The sequence below is a fragment of the Carlito syrichta genome, unplaced genomic scaffold, assembly GCF_000164805.1.
Source record: "Carlito syrichta isolate Samal-C Ts95f unplaced genomic scaffold, Tarsius_syrichta-2.0.1 Scaffold100611, whole genome shotgun sequence".
NCBI classification, from domain to species: domain Eukaryota; kingdom Metazoa; phylum Chordata; class Mammalia; order Primates; family Tarsiidae; genus Carlito; species Carlito syrichta.
Window position 1 is genome coordinate 72,772 of NW_007044707.1, and position 17,390 is coordinate 90,161.

The following is a 17,390-nucleotide window of genomic DNA, read 5'->3' on the forward strand; positions in this document are numbered from 1 at the left end:
CCGGAAGGAAAACAAAATATTCATAAGCAAAGAAAATGGGGAAAGAGAGAGGTAAAGTTTAATTGGAATCCTTGAATTTTGAACCTGGGTTGCTAAAAACATGGCCATCCTGGACCCAGTATTCTTTTCCTCCAGGGATGATAATAGGAAACAAAGTTCTTACTCAAGAGCTGAACATTTCATTCCATTTTTTAAAAATTTAAGTCTAATTAAATATTTTTATAAAATGAAACTATTTGCAATTCTTGTGGTCAATAGCCATCTGTCAATAAAAAGAATCAGTATCATGTTTCATGTATTACATCTAGACCTACAAATATTACAATTTAAAAGTGATATAAATTGTTTAGTTCTACAAAATGTTTCACCACATGCAATGTTGCAAACACTACACTAATTCATGAGTACCTCTAGAACCAGAAATCAGAATTAAAAGAGAAGTAGAAAAATAGGCACTACTGGTAAATAATGTATCATTCAAGAATCTACTGCAGTCATGCTAAGAGGAAGAATTTGACAAGTTAATATACTTTTTTCTTAGCTAAGCACTTTGACAGCTCCATTCCTCCCTGCACTCCAAAGCCACGGCTGCCTCCAAGGTTCACAGTGATGCAACCTACAAACCTTCAGGGCATTCAGACACAGTTACTTTTTTCCCTGAAGACATATGGTGTGTTTACTTCGACAGCCCATATACCAAAATTGGAACAATACAGAGATCAGCATGGCCTCCGTGCAAAGAGGACACCAAAAGTTATGAAGTGCTCCATATTTTTAATGTATACATATTTTAAAACATCATGTTGTACACAATAGCTATATACAATTTTTATTTATCAATTTAAGTAAATCAGCCATAAAGCAAGAGAAATGTTTCCCTGGGGCCTGAGCTGTATTAGTCTCAGGAATGTGTGTTCAGAGTTACTGCTTGCTCTGTGCCAGCACTGAGTGCTGAATTCCAAGTGACAGAGACATCGCTGTGTTTTTAACAGATTTAGTTCCTTCATGGTTATACTATATGATACCTTCTAAAGCATAAAGCCCAGGGCTGGCGGCTCTTTTGCCCAGGTCTAAGGGATAAGGTCTTATTTTATTTACCTCATGGTGCCTGATCTGGGAAATCAGGAAGACCTCTGTGATGAGGAGGTCATGAATTAAGCTGAGACTTTAAGGTTAAATAAGAGCTAACTAGGCAAGGAGCTGGGGGAGGGAGGAGAATTGTACCAGATGTAGAGAACAGAATGGGCAAAGCGTAGAAGGCACATGAGAACATCGTTCTTCAGGAAACAGAAAGGAGTACACTTTGGGTCTTCTAAGTCAGGAGAGTGATTTTTGGGCTATGACACAAGGACAAGGAGGAAGGGAGTATAGATAAGAGGTCCTTCCTTCCATCTTTTTTCCTTCTGGTCATTCTTCTGTCCTTCCTTTTATTCTTTCTTTCTAACACCTATACAGTATTTACTATATGCCAGGCACTGTTCTAAGCAATATGTGCATATGCACACGTACACACATATATATTTGTATATATACTCATTTAATCCTAACAATTACCCTATGATGTAGATTATTGCTATATAACAAGTGGAAAATGGAGTCAGTGAATTGAAGAAAGACAGGTGGATTAAAAAGTTATGTAGATTAGTCGTTTGGGAAATGCAAATCAAACCCACAATGGGATGTTACTTTACATCTACTAGGTTAATTATAATTTTTTTAATGAATAAATGAAGCCAGGTTCGGTGGCACAGCCTATAATGCCGCGCCTTTGGGAGGCCGAGGTGAGTGAATTGCCTGAGCCCGTGGGTTCGAGGCCTGCCTGGGCAGGTGAGATCTCATCTCTACAATAAAATCAAAAAATTAGCCAGGCGTGGTAGCGCGCGCCTGTAATTCCGGCTACTCAGAAGGCTGAGGCAGAAGTATCGCCGGAGCCCAGCAGGTCAAGGCTGCGGTGACCGGGAGTGGCCACTGCACTCCAGTCTGGGCGACAGAGTGAGACTCCAACTCAAAAAAAAAAAAAAGAAAGAAAAATGAATGTTGGCAAGAATGTGGAGAAACTGGAACCCTTGTACATTGCTGTGAGAATGTAAAATGGTACAGCAGGTGTGGAAAGCAATTTGGTGTATTCTCCAAAAGTTAAACATAGGCTAGTCACAATGGTATGTGCCTGTAGTCCCAGCTACTTGGAAGGCTGAGGTGGGAGGATCGCTTGAGGCCAGGAGTGTGAGTTCAACCTAGGCAGCATGGAAGACCTCATCTCTTAAAAAAAAAAAGCCGGGCTGGGTGGCTCAGCCTGTAATCCCGTGCCTTTGGGAGGCTGAGGTGAGTGGATTGCCTGAGCCCACAGGTTCGAGACCCGCCTGGGCAGCGAGACCTCATCTCTACAATAAAAATTAAAAAATCAGCCGGGCGTGGTAGTGCATGCCTGTAATTCCGGCTACTCCAAAGGCTGAGGCGGAAGGATCGCCGGAGCCCAGCAGGTCGAGGCTGCGGTGGCTGGGAGCGGCCACTGCACTCCAGTCTGGGTGACCGAGTGAGACTCCAACTCAAAAAAAAAGATTAAAATAGAATTACCATATCTCAGCAATTTGACAGGATCCTAAGTATATGGTCAAAAGAAATGAAAACATGGCCCCTGCACAAGGATGACACAAAAATTTCAAACAAAAGATTATACATGAATATTCACATTATTCAAAAGGTGGAAAATAACCAAATGACTGCCGATGCATGAATGGATAAACAAAATGTGTTGTATCCATGCAATGGACTATTATTCAGTCACAAAAAGGAATGTAGTACTGGCACATGCTACAACGTGGATGAATCTTGAAATCACTGTGTTAAGTGAAAAAGGCCACATATTGCATTGTTCCATTTATATGAAATATCTAAAGTAGGGATAGCCATAGAGACAAAAAGCTGACTAGTGTTTGCCAGGGCTGGGAGAAGAGGCGAGAGGAGAGTGACTGCTTACTGGGTATGGAATTTCCATTTGGGATGATGAAAATGTCTTGGAACTACTATAGAGGTGATGGTTGCACAACATTGTGAACTTAATAAATGCCAATAAATTGCACACTTTAAATGATTAATTTTATGTTATGTGAATTTTACCTTAGTAAAAAAAAAAATGTTTAGACCAGGTACAATGGCTCACATCTATAATTCTAAGCACTTTGGGAAGCTGAGGTGGGAAGATTACTTGAGCCCAGGAATTTGAGACTGAGACCAACCTGGGCAACATAGAATTGATCTTTCTCATCTCTATAAAATAAATATATAAATAAATAAATATTTTAAAACATGTTTAAGTCCCCCCCAAAAAGTTACTTAGGGGGAAGAGTCAATGGATGACACATGGTGATTGATGGGTTGAGGTGGCGAAGTAGAGGAAGAAGTCAAGAATGATTCCCAGGTGACTGACTTGGGCAAAGGAAAGGGAGACTCCATTTCCTCAGATAGAGAAGGCTGAATAAGGGGCAGAGATCTTGGAGATAACTGGCTCCATTTTATATGCAACAAGTTGGAAGGACTGACATACAAGTTTGGTGCTCAGAAGTCTAAAAGACATTTGGGAGTCATCAGCATAGCATCATAAATTGTCACTATAAGAAAGAATGAGTCTCAATATCTAAAGGCCTACAGAAGGAGAAGACCCAAATGTGTAAATTTAAATTAGGCCATGTCCGTGGAGATCACATAAGTTTTAAAATATAAAGCATTTTTTAAAATTAATACAAAATTTAAAATAGCCAGGTATGATGGTGTGCACCTATAATCCTGGCTGAGGCAGGAGGATTGCTTGAGCTTGGGAGTTTGAGGCTGCAGTGAGGTATGATCTCACCAGTGCACCCTATCGTGGGCAACAGAGCAAGACTCTGTCTCTAAATATAAATTTAAAATAAATAAATTTTAAAATATAAAGTCTCTGTGCTCAAGGGCCTCATAATATAGCTAGAAAAACAAAACCAACACATAAAACAATAAGTTCATGTAAAAGAAGCCCTTAAGCTGTGTAACGTGTCATATCAACAAAGCCTCCCATTTCATCTTTCATCTTACACTTCCCTACATGCATCCAACCCCATGTTGAATAACCTGCTGGTCCTTGAAAATGCCAAATTCTCGCTTGCCTGCTTGCCATCTCACTCTGTTCTCTCCAACTAGAATACTTTTTCCCCTGTTTTCAATTATTTTAGGCATACTAAGGGTACCCCCCAAAAAACAGGAATTATTTTTTGGAGGATGGAGCCCCTTGTAGTACTGGCTTCTCCCACTAGATAAGTGTTCTAGGAAGCTATTGGCATCAGTGTACCAGCTAGCTTTGTTGTGAGAGGCTGTTTGGCTTCAGTGATTATTTATTTATTTATTTATTTATTTATTTTGGAGATTCAATGCATTTGCCCATTTCATGATGGATGATTTATGAGTGCCTCTGCCCACACGGTGCTGATTAAGTTTTTGTTTGAAATGTCATGACCCTCATGCCCCTCTCTATTCATCCGATTTGCCCCGAGCAACTTTTTTTGTTTCCCCAGATTAAAGAAAAGTTTAAACATGTCAAAACACAATTTTTTTACAAATAAATTCTGGTGTTTTTCGGGTATGCCTCATATACTTAGGAGTGAAATTGCTCGGTGATATGGTAATTCTATGTTTAACTTTGTGTGAAAACACCAGTTTCTATAGCAGCTACACCATTTTATATTTCCACCAGCAAATGGACAAAGGGTTCCAATTTCTCCACACCCTCACCAACACCTGCTATTTTTTGTTCCTTGCTTTCTTTTTTTTTAGTGGCCAATCTAGTGGATTGAAGTGATATCCCACTGTGATTTTGAGATGCAATTCTCTAATGACCTTTTAAATAACCTTTTAATCTATCTACTTTTTCTCCAGTCTACTGACCCCATTTACCATCCATTGTTGTAACAGTTTACCTCATAGAGAAATTAGGATTAAATGAGTTTACATATAAATCCACACAGATTCTATCAGAGTACCTCCATCTCTTTGAAGACTTATTAGACTTCCTAAAGTTCAATCTTGCCACCTATGACAAAGGTATATTTTTATTGACTGTCCTCAGGAAGTTCTTAATTTGCAGCCAGGATTGAAGACCACCAGGTTAGTGCAATGTTCTCTAAACTGGTTGGGTCATAGGAGTCAATTAGGGCACTGATTTCAAAGGTGGGTCTCCTGGCCCAGCATCAGACCTGTGGAAACAGAATTTCCAGGAAAGAGGCCTGGAAATCTATACTTTAAAAGAAGTGCCCACAGGTGATTCCTATGACTAGGCCAGTTTAGGAAACCCTGGGCTAGAGGATAATCATATATCAGTAAATAGAGGATGATTAGAAACTAGATAATCTGGTTTACAAAATACAGTCTTTTTGCATTCTAGCTCTTGCAAGATAAATCTTACACATCTTTGGCTTGTGACCCACTGCAGGGATGCTGCCCTACTAGCTTTCCATCTGCATCCATATGAAACTGTTTGTCTTTAACCCCTTCCAGTCAGACTTCACACTTTGTGAAGTCTAACATTCAATGTGAGGCCCAGAGAGAGTCTGAGCGCCCCCTTCCTAATGCCTAATCCTTGTTTGTGTCACTTCCCATGGTGAAATCAGAACAGACCTACTGTGTGCAGAAAATGTTCCAAAGGCTGTGTTATCACTAATCTTCTCAGCATCTGTGAGGGCTATGGCAACTTCATCTTGGATGCTAATCTGCCATGTTGACTTCTGCTTAACCCCAGCTCCAGAAATGCCTCTAAATTTCTATTTTTATCTATTGTTCCTTATGTAAGACCATGTATGTACTGAAAATCCTGCCCCTAGGCAGACTCACAGAGCATCCTTGCCTTTCCCTATGATCGTTCTACACATTCCTTCCCTGGGTCTTAGGGATAATGGGGCGTGGATCCATTATGTCTCAGCCACCCAAGACACAAGGGTTCTGCTTATAAGTTCTTATTAAATGTTTCTTTCTAAGAAACTAGATTTATCAGCCTCTTTCTTTGGCCTCTTAGCTACCTCAGACTTGGGGGCAGGTTTGCATAGACCTGCTCATTGCAGAACCTATCTCTCAGAAAGGGAGCTATGTTTCTGAGCATAGTAATGTATGACTGAGCATGAATCAAATCCCTGGGATTACAAAGCTGTGGCACATTCTACTCTGCAGCACTGTCTCTCAAAGATTACTTCCCTATCCCCAGTTAGGGCTTACCAGATTATTTTGTTTGCTATTCAGGTGTCCCAGCTGTACTCAGTAATTTCAGAACTACATTTCCAAAATACCTAGAACCATCCCCCTAGTGGAATCCCAGAGTGGGTATCCAGGGGGTTTGGGAAAGGGGAACTTAGTTGTAGAGAAGCAAAAGGGATGGTGACAGCTCTGAGCACAGATGGCCACACTTCTCTATCCCACCCCCATCACTACATCCTCCTAGAACTGAATGGAGCCGGAAGGGGATGTCACCTCAGCTCTGGGCAGCAGGAAAGAAGCTGACCTCTGGGAGGAAGATAGCAGGGGAGGGGTTATAGCAAGGGGAAAAATGGGAGGGGGCACCCTCCCCCAGCAGAACAAAAGACAGAAAAGTTTCCAGCCATGGCAGGCTAGTCTTATGACTATGCCACGCTAGTTATGGGGTCCAGGATCTACAGGGCTCTGGAATTTCATGAGGTTTCAAGAGGAGTATCCAGGTAGTTCATGGAAAAGCCACTGGTAGACTGGAGCTGTTCCTGAAGAAAGGCATGGGGCTCATAGGACCTCAGGATGGAGGCTACATGAACCATATATTAGGACAAGTGCCAAGAGGCTCTTCCCTCATAGGGTTCTCCACAGGCCTCTGGTAGTGATCAACAACTCTCCTTTCCTAACAACCCTCTTTCCCCCTCCCCTCCATAAAACATATTCTAAGTGAAAACTGTGCTTGCTATACAAATACCATTTCATGATAAGTCAACCAGTCTCTCTCCAACTTAGGCTGCTGCCCCTTCTATATAGAAATTTTGGGAGCTACTACTAGCCTCTGGGTAAATATCACATTGTCTTCTAGAGGATCTGAGGAGGAGATTCTGTGAATGTGTTAAGGTATTGCAAGGGGGAAATCTTTCTCTCCTATAGTAATAGGAATTAATCGGAGGCTCCATATGGTACATAGCTGATGGAGGAGAAGGAAAGAATACTGGAGAGAAACCCAGCAAGAGAAAAATGCTGTAGAATGCAACAGGCCTGTGAAAAGACCTCATAGAGGAAGGACTGGTAGTAACTTAATGGTCTTCCCAATTCAGGAGGGACATTACAGGCCATGAGGAAGTTTAAGCCAGATCTGACAAAAAGTGATCCCCATTCGGGGACAGGAACAAGATCCTGGAACCAAAGTTTCAGGGGACATTTTGTGGAGAGAGAAATACGTTTCTAAGTGTAGAAGAGCTCTCTCAGCTAACAGGCTTTAAGCATGGGCATGTGTAGAGGCAGGAAGAAGGCCCAGCGACCTTTGGACGTTCTTGATGCACAAAGGTCCACAATGATGTTCAGAGACACTCACTGTCTTCTGGACACCCCCAACTGAGTCTCTCCTTCTGAAGTATCTGGCTGGCTTGCTACCTGCTGCTAGTTCCTGTCTTTTCATCTGTGACCTCTGCTCCCTACATCTGCGCTTCTCGTTTCACAGACTGTAGCTATTTCAGAGGAGAAGGGCTAGGATGTCTTCCCCTTCCCAAGGTCACAACTGGCTGGGCTGGAAGGAAATCTGCTTCCCCCAGTCCTCTTCATGTTTTACTCTAAGGATCAGCACAGTATAGGAAAAACTACCTAGATCAGTATCAGCCATTTCATCCATCATTCATTCAACATATTTATTGAGCCAGGAACACACTAGTAATCAAAATAGATACAGAGATTATATTCTCGTCCCAGTGACCCTGACACTCCAGAAGACCCCAAAACCAAGGTCTTCTGTACTTATGTACTCATGTAAATATTTGCAATACCTATAACTAACAAAGGACTCATATCTAAAATACATGAAGAACTCCTACAAAGCAATAAGATAGAAAGCCTAATAGAAAATGCACACAATACTTAGATACCCAAATGACAAATAAATATATAGAAAGGTGGTCAACCCTATTGGTTAGCAGAGCAAAGCAAATTTAAACTACAATGCCACTACACCCACCAGAATACCACCCACCAGAATGGCTAAAACGTTTTATCTTTTTAGATTGACAATAAGTTATATTGAGAATATAAAGCAACTGGAATGCTAAGACACTACTAGCAGGAGTGTAAATTAATATCAGCACGTTTAGCTGGCGTGGTGGTACATGCCTGTAATTCCAGCATTTTGGGAAGCAGAGGTGAGAGGATTGCTTGAACCCGTGGGTTCAAGACCAACCTGGGCAATGTGGCAAGACCTCATCTTTAAAAAAAAAAAATCTGCCGGGCTCGGTGGCTCAGCCTGTAATCCTGCGCCTTTGGGAGGCTGAGGTGAGTGGATTGCCTGAGCCCGCGGGTTTGAGACCCGCCTGGGCAGCGAGACCTCATCTCTACAATAAATCAAAAAATCAGCCGAGCGTGGTAGCGCATGCCTGTAATTCCGGCTACTTGGAAGGCTGAGGCGGAAGGATTGCTGGAGCCCAGCAGGCGAGGCTGCAGTGACCGGGAATGGCCACTGCACTCCAGTCTGGGAGACAGAGTGAGACTCCAACTCAAAAAAAAAAAAAAAAAAAATCACAGGGCGCCTGAATGAAACATAATTGTACACCTAACCCTTAACTGTACCCCACAAAACCATAATAAAAAATATTGATTTTTTTAAAAATAAAAATAATAATAATTTTTTTTAAATCAGCACGTTGGGAAATTTTTAGGTAGCATTTACTAAAGCTAAAAAATCCCTACTCTATGACCTAGTAATTCCATTCCTAGTTATATATCTAATATAAACATGAACAAAAGGGTGCCAAAGGACATAAGCAAAAATGTTGTAATAGCCACATCCATAACCCCATAATGGGAACAACTCAAATGTCCATCAACTGAATAACAGATAAATTGTGATATATTCATTTGATGGCATACCATAAACAGCAATGAAAACAAACGAACTACTGCTACCACAATGTTATGGGTGAGCTTCACAAAGATACTGAGTGGGAGAAGCCAGACACAAAATAATACCTCCTGAATGGTTCCATTTACATAAAGTAGGCAAAACTTACCTATACTATTAGATAGAGGTTACCTCTGGGATGGAGAGTAGGGATAGTAACCAAAAGAGGATAGCAGGAGGGCTTCTGGGGTGCCGATAATGATCTCTCATTCTTGATTCGGATGGTGGTTATTATGGTTACCCTCACTGTGTCATAATCTGTTGACCTACACTTAGGTTTTGTGCACTTTTCCAAATATCTAGTATACTTCAATTTAAAAAATACCCACAGGAGAGGGGAACCATTTTCAGGTGAGGAAAAAATGGAAGGGGGAAAGAGAATAGAAGAAAGATCAAGACTTCATACATAGGTAACTGAGCTGTGGCAAGATTAAATGGGGTGATGGAGGGGAGAGAACTGTTGAATAAAGCAGGACAGTTGTCTCTAGCCCCTCACTGACATGCTTCCAGACATATCAGCCTTAATTCCCCACCCAGCTCTACACCACCAATTCACAAACCTGATCTTTCTGGACAAGGCCCAATGTTTCCCAATCTAGTAACTACTTCTTCAGGCAGAGAAAAGTATTTGAAGCCCAAATTGGGGTCTGAGACACTGAGATTTGCTCTAGTAGGTCCTGTGAGTCTTGATGCGAATGCCCCAGCAGCTGAGCTGGAATAATCCTAGTGGTACTGGATTTGGGGAGTATTGGGGTTGTGTGTATGTACGTTACCCTTATCCAAAGGAATGACCTGCTCAGGTTGCTTTGTATGCGCTCTTGTGTGCGTCTGCTGAAAGTGTCATACCAAGTCCCCTGTTGTCCTCTCCCCAGGAATATTTTTGCTCATTCAGGGGTGTAGAGTCCTGCTCGAATGCCCCCTGAGCCACTTTCCAGCAGGAAGGAACCACTGGTCACACGTTCCACTGACAAGAGGGGAAAACATAGGGGTGGGGGTTTCTTTTATGGGGGAGGTCACACCCCCTGCACAAAAACATCCCAGAGAACTGGTATTCAGTTTGCGTTAGAGAGGTGAGGATACCCCAGGGAGGAAATGGCAAAAGGAGAGCATGGGAACACCCCTCTTTGATCCCACAAGGTGCGTCAGGGAAAGTTGGATTTCGTTTGGCCTGGGAGGGAGACATCTCTCCCCATGCTGCCACCGGGCTCTGTGGGTCAAGGGAAGCGAGGTCCCCTCCATCCCGACCTCATGTGATGCGTGTGGGACCCAGGCCATGAGTCTGACCTCCTTTCCCTCTGGCCTGTCCATCCCCACCCCTTTCAAGGCTGGGCCTTTATCAAGGCCGGATCCGGCAGGGCTGAGTCATTTGCTCAAGAGTCTGGGGGAAGCGCGTGGGAAGTAACCAGCCAGCGGGAGAAGAGCCGTATCCGAGAACAAGGTAAGGACAGTTTTGCCCGGTACGGGACGCAGGAACGCATGGCTGCTGGAGCGGCGGGGTCAGAGCTGGCTGGCTGTCCCCACGAGGACATTGGCCGGTCTTCTCAAAGGGAGGCTCCAAGGAAACACTAAGAGCCAGGAGCAGACGTGCACTGGCGCACAGGCCTCCCAAAGGCGACAGGGGCTCCGGCGCAGGGTGGCGGGCCCGAGCGCGGTAGCACTGCGCAGTGCGCGCGGGGAAGCAGGAGCCCGGGAACCACCGACTGTCGAGCGCTGGGACCCACTCGCTGCGGCGTGGAGAGCCGGCTCTCAGTTCCCGGCACTCCTCGCACCGCGTTTCCCCGGTGCCCCGCCTCCAGGGCACGGAACGAAGGAAAGGGGCGGGGCTGGGGCTGAGCCCGCCCCCTCCCCAGTTCCCGATTGGTTATGGCCGTTGTCCATCTGAGAATCTATTTTTTGATGGGGGGGTGCCACCCAGTCTGCCCCAGATCACGTTTGCCACCAGCGGCCAACCAGTCGGGCCCAAGTCCGCCGGCAAGAAGCGATTGGGGGCGAGTGAGCTCGGCCCCCCAGGCCTCCGTCCGGGCCCCCCCCACCCGGCCCGAGGCGGTATATCCTGCCCTCCCCGGCCACCTCCCCCTCGTGGAAACGGTGCGGCGGCCTCGCTGTAACGCAGAAGCGAAATGTAGCGGGCCGGGGGTCGCGGCTGTACGCTCGCCTTGGCTGGGGGTGTGGGGGGGGTACGCAAGGGGCCGAGGAGGACTGCGGAGGAGGAGTGATGAGAAGAGGGGGTACCCTGCACCCCCCGAGACCACGGGCCCCTGCTGCCACTCTCCAGGCGCCCCCGTTCCTCCCAAGCGAGGGGCAGGTCAGTGCTGTGGGGTCGGAGGGGGGGTGGCAGAGGGCGGGAGCCCTGGCGCGCAGCGCATTTGCTGAGTCCGAGTCGTGGGGAGCAGGGAGGGGGGAAAGGCCACCCAGTTACTTTTCCCCCTCCTTGGGGTAGGGGATACTAAAACGGGGTGGTTTTTTGTTGTTGTTGTTGTTGTTGTTGTTGTTTGTCCTTGCCTGGGAGGAGGGGATGGAGAGCCCTAGTTCACTTTTGCTTCTTTGGTCCCAGGGCCTTAGGCCTGTCTGAAGTCTGCTGGGGGGGTGGGTGACGGACTGGCGTCCCTTCCTGCGAGCCCCCTTTCAGGTTAAGTGGCCTGCCAGAAAGACAGGATGGAGGCGGGGGTGTCAGCTTTTAGCGGACTCAGAAACTTTTCTGGCATAGGGGCTATGGACTCAGAGGTTTTCTTCTGAATCTCTGGTGATGGACTTTGAAAGAACCACAGGACTATGTTTAAGAGATTGGAAAAGGGAGTCCTGGTGGGTGACTGAGTTAGGAGAACAACGAGGAAACAATTCCCATGAATCAGTCACTGGGGTTTGAGCCAGCCTTTCCCAAACTGGAGTTGACTAATTGTGTGTGTTTAGAATACTTAAGGACCTGTTCCTCTTACCTGGGGAAATTCTGTTTAAATTTATTTTTTACTTGTAAGAGCTCTTCTGATGAACTGGAATAGGGTGGGATTCTATGAGAAATTAGGAAGCCTAGGGATTCTTTTAGCCAAAAGGGAGCCATTCCAGCTAAAGAGACACATTTGAAGCAAGTGCATATTGGCTATGGTGCTTAGGTTTTTGTTTTGCTTTGTGGTGTGTGTGGGGGGTTAATTGCTTTTTTTTTGGTTTTTGGTTTTTTGTTTTTAAGAATTCCACTATATCCAACTGTCAGTAACCCTGGGGAACAGGAGGAGCCTAGGGAACTGACACATGTGGTAATAACCAGTAGTTTCATCTTCTGTCCCCTCCAACTGAGATAATTCCTTGTCCTATCTGACAAGTTCACAAGGTGGAGAACAGGGGAAAAGGAGTAGAGACAGAGACCTGGATCAGAGTCAGCTCTGAGCTTTTTGTAACACTGTTGACTCTCAAGGGCAGGAGTGGGTAGGCCTCTGGCTCTTGGCCTTGGTCTGGCAGGCTTGCCCCACTGCCCAGGGAGTCCTCCTAGTTTTGTTTTGTTTTGTTTTGTTCCAGAAGCTAGAACATTTCGGGGTCTGGGGGCCTTCACTCAGTGATCAGATTCTCTCCGTTGATTTGCCCTGGCACTGTCTTACTGTTGCAGTCTTGTGATGATACGCAATCATCTTTTACTGTGAGGTGATTCTGTGGCAGGGACGTTGCAACCAAATTTGTAACTGACCCTACTGAGAGACCACACTTAACCCTGAGTTCTTAATGGGCATTCAAGAAGGCATCTCCTTCAGGACATCCCTGCCCACCCCTAGTTGCTGAAAAAACAATGCCAAGGTCTCTTACATAGTGTCTCCCCAATCTCAGGCTGGTCACATCTCACTGCTGGTGACAATGATGGTAATCCCTCCAGGGCCATGAGTTGCTTGTTGGGAGGATGGCAGGGATGGCGCCTGCTAGCCACCAGATATAGTAGTGCAGGATTGAATAATTTCAGTGGGAAAAGGGACACCAGTAACAAACTCTGTAACTCTACAACAAACTCATAACTTCCTTGGGGGGAAATGCTCCCAGTATGAGCTGTCCTTTGCTGTCGCATAACATTCTTTTTCTTTTTTTTCTCCTTCCCACATAAGGTGTTCCACACAGATTCTCGTAACTTTAAGGACCAGGAGTTTGGGGAGGTACAAGGTCTTCTCAGGAAGGGAGGAAATCTCTGGAACAGAGGGGAAAGGCAGCTGACGCTGTTCTGGGACCAGTCGAGCCTGAGGAGCTGTAGGAACCTGAAGGAGCCCAGCCAAAGAAGCGGGAAGGAGCCACAACCCCAGGCTGTGGCTGTTTTCTGAAAGATTTGAACTCAAGCTGCTTTTCACAGAAGAGGGTCCACTTCAGAGGGCACCACAGACTTTTTTGGGCCCTTCCACTCTGGATGCCCCCTGGTCTGAGGAGCCTGCCGCTGAGAACCAAAGAAGATAAGAGGCCAGACACATTTTCCTCAAGCACAGAGCTGGTCACTGGGAGTCAGGCGTCTGCACCCCTAGTGGCTGGCTGCTGCGTCTGGTGAGGAGTTTCTTGTTTCCCTCCAGCTTGCAGCTTCAGTGCTTGATGGGGCTGCCTGTTGGTGGATCAGTTTTTGCAGTGCCTGGTAGGAGCCGAGAGCCGTGGGAAGAGGTCCCGCGGCACCCAAGCCTGGGTTCACCCCGAGACTAAGTTCTTCCCAAGTTTGAGAGGGAGAGAGAAAGCGAAAAGAAGAGAGGAAAGTTCTCCCTTCCCCTCCTCCCTGCCTGTCATGTCCTCTAAGCCAGAGCCGAAGGACGTCCACCAGCTGAATGGGACTGGCCCTACTGCCTCTCCCTGCTCTTCAGATGGCCCCGGGCGAGAGCCCTTGCCCGGGACCTCAGAGTTCCTGGGGCCTGATGGGGCTGGAGTAGAGGTGGTGAGTGAGTCTCGGGCCAACGCCAAGGGGGTTCGGGAGGAGGACGCCCTGCTGGAGAACGGGAGCCAGAGCAACGAAAGTGACGACGTCAGCACGGACCGTGGCCCCGCACCACCCTCCCCACTCAAGGAAACCTCCTTTTCCATCGGGCTGCAAGTGCTATTTCCCTTCCTCCTGGCAGGCTTTGGGACTGTGGCTGCCGGCATGGTGCTGGACATCGTGCAGGTAAGACCTGAATAGGGCTGTTCTTGACTCTGAGCCCAGGACCACCTTTGCCTCCTGGGAAACTGTGACTCTTGGAACTTCCTCTCCACCTTCCTGTTAGAAGCAACTGCTGCTTCCTAGAATACTGTGTCCCTTTGGATCATGTCCTCGGTTTCTTCTTGGTCTAGTTACTTTCTACTGAAGCTTCAAGGAAGTCGAGTAGCCCTGGGGAGGTAGTCAGGGCATTATTTCTCAATGGAAACAGAATTGGTTCCAGCGCTTGGGCTCGGGAGAGAAGAGATAGAACAGAGTTGTTGCTTGTCATCCCTCCTGAGCATTCCTGCTGAGCCCAGCTTCATAGGGGACATTTAGATGGGTCTCCTCTTTGTGCCTTTTTCCCCCTTTACTTGGAGTTTCAAGGATACCCATCGCAGAAAGCTCAGTTTCAAGTCTCTCCTCCATCTCCCTGCTGGGCAGGAATTTGTTTGACTGCCAAGAGGGTCTCAAATTAAATGGGAAGGCTCTTAAAGGTATTTTGTGCTGTTTATCTTCCCATAACCTTGGCATAATCTCTTTGGGGAGTGGGGGTGAGCACTTGCTGTATGATGCATGATTTGGGAAGTTGGCATAACAAGTCCTAAAAGTGCTAATTATGTACCATAAATGTGGGCAAAACAGTCTGGACAGAATTGACTCTCCTCTGTGTTCCTCACCTGTCTTGAACCTGCCATGGGCAAAGAGGGCTCTTTATGAGGCTGTTGGGTAGAGTGAAGGTTAAGAGTTGGCAGGACCTGGAAGCTAAGAGCCAGGACATTCTATTTTAGTTTGTTTTGAGTTAGGACTTACAAAGAACCTCTAGGTTGGAGAGAGAGTTTTGTTTCTAGGTAAAAGTTTGTTTGTTTCGAGTTGGGGTCTCATTCTGTCGCCCAGGCTTGAGTGCAGTGGTACAATCAAGGCTCACTGCAGCCTCAGCTTCCTGGGCTTGGGCAATCCTCCCACCTCAGCTTCCTGAGTAACTGAGACTACAAGAACATACCACCACACCTGGCAATTTTCTCATTTTTTGTAGAGACAAGGTCTTGCAGTGTTGTTTAGGCTGGTTGGTAAAAGTTTTTTTGTTTTTGTTTTGTTTTGAGTTGCAGTCTCACTCTGTCACCCATGCTGGAGTGCAGTGGCACGCTCATGGCCACCACAGCCTTGACCTGCTGGACTCAAGTGATCCTTTCACCTCAGCCTTCCAAGTAGCTGGAACTATAGGCATGCACCACCATGCCTGGCTAATTTCTTTACTTATTGTAGAGACGAAGTCTCACCAAGTTCCCCAGGCTGATCTTGAACCCCTGAGCTCAGGCAGTCCTCTCGCCTCCACCTCCCAAATTGCTGGGATTACAGGCCTGAGCCACCGTGCCTGGTAAAACTTTTAAAAGCATAATATGGCACACAAACTTTTTAAAGGTGCTGGGTTTATCTAAGGTAATCAACAGCATATATCAAATTCCTGCTGAGTGCTGACCTGTGTCCTAGGTACTCAGAAAAATACCAAGACTGGAGGAAATCTGGCCTTTGCCCTTTGGGACCCCCCAGTCCAAAGGGTTCTGATTAATGGTATCCTGCAGAAGGACAGAAAGCTCAGCATCACCTTCCTGGTACCAAGCCATCCTACAAACCATGTATGTACCGATGCAGTGTCCTGCTGGTAGGTCTCACCATGCCTGTGTTTCAGGAGACTGAAGGTGATTGATTCTTGATGGCTCCTTTAATAGTGGCCACATGGACCACTTTGGCTTGAGCCCTGCAGGAGAACCCTGTACTCTTGGTTGCTAATGAGAATGGTGTTTATGTCATGCCAAAGTATCTTGCACTGTTTCCCCTCTCCCCAACCCTGTTATCTTGAAGATTGTTCCTACATAGAGGTTAGAAAGCCAACCCAGAGCTTTGGATTCCTCCCCCTAATGGCCGCCCCTCCTCCTAGCCAGTGAGTGGGGGTAGTAGGAGGAGGAAAAAGGAGACTGAGATAGCAGGGTCATTCTTTTCCTTTGATCTTGGTTCTCATTCTTAGAGTTTTTGAGTTCCACTTTGGTACCTTCAAAGGGGGTACAGAACTCAGGGCCGTGGTGAACTGTAGAGGAATGACTTATTTTCTGGATAATGGTAGTGGGGAAGCACTCTGGGACTCTTCTATAGGCCTGTGAGATAAGAACCATAATCATCTCCATTTTGTAGATAGGAAACCTATGACCTAGAGAGATTAGGAAATTTGTCTCTGGTCATCTGACCCCAGAGTCTATGCCACTAACTTCGGTGTCCTTCACCATGACCATGGTTCACCACTTAGGAGACTCTGGGAAGAGCCTGCTCTTTTTGTTTTTATCTGAAGAATAGGGTGGACTAGAATATTCTAGATTCAATTGGAATTATCTTCTGAAATGAACAAGAATAAAAGTTCTTAAGGTGTGATAGATAGACTACCCCTACCCATCACACACAATCAAATTCCAGAGCTGGAAAAGCCCTCTGATATCTTTGCCCACCCCCACTGCAAGCCCAGGAACCCAAAACATTGAGAGGCCTAGGTAGGGAACCTTTGGAGCTGCCTTTGGTGTGGCACCTAGGCTCACCCCAGAGCTGGATCTAGTTGGTGCGGATGACAATGACTGCTTTGTCCTTGTCCCCCTCCTCCAGCCTCCCTGCCACAGCTGGGCTGGAGCAAGCCTTGCAGTGAGATCATAGGAGGGCGTGAGTGCAGACAGACCAGGACGTGTGACCACAGGAAAATTCTTATTCTATATCCATGGATGTGGTAGAGGTAACCAACAATCTTCAGGAAGAGCAGAATAATTTTTTTTTTTTGAGTCAGAGTCTTACTCTGTCACCCAGGCTGGAGTGCAGTGTCACTCAGCCTCCACGTGCCGAGCAGAAAATTTCTAAGGTGTCACACCAGTGTTCCCCTTCACAAGCTAAGATGGCCTTCAGCTGGGCTCGGTGGCTCAACCTGTAATCCTGCGCCTTAGGAGGCTGAGGTGAGTGGATTGCCTGAGCCCGCGGGTTCGAGACCTGCCTGGGCAACTTGGTGAGACCGCATCTCTACAATTTAAAAAAAAAAATTAGCCAGGTGTGGTAGCACACACTTATAGTTCCAGCTACTTGGAAGGCTGAGGCGGAAGGATCGCTGGAGCCCAG

General features: G+C 46.3%; 1 protein-coding gene across 1 annotated transcript in view; it reads left to right on the forward strand.

Moving 5' to 3' along the window:
* Positions 1-11,043: 11,043 nt before the first annotated feature.
* The window catches only part of SLC41A1 (solute carrier family 41 member 1), a 21,791-nt gene continuing 15,444 nt past the window's right edge, over positions 11,044-17,390 (forward strand). Inside the window, exons 1-2 of the mRNA XM_008064024.2 lie at positions 11,044-11,429; positions 13,207-14,231. Of these exons, the coding sequence (XP_008062215.1) occupies positions 13,860-14,231 (372 nt within the window). The 5' untranslated portion in view covers positions 11,044-11,429; positions 13,207-13,859. The remainder of the gene's footprint in view (positions 11,430-13,206; positions 14,232-17,390) is intronic.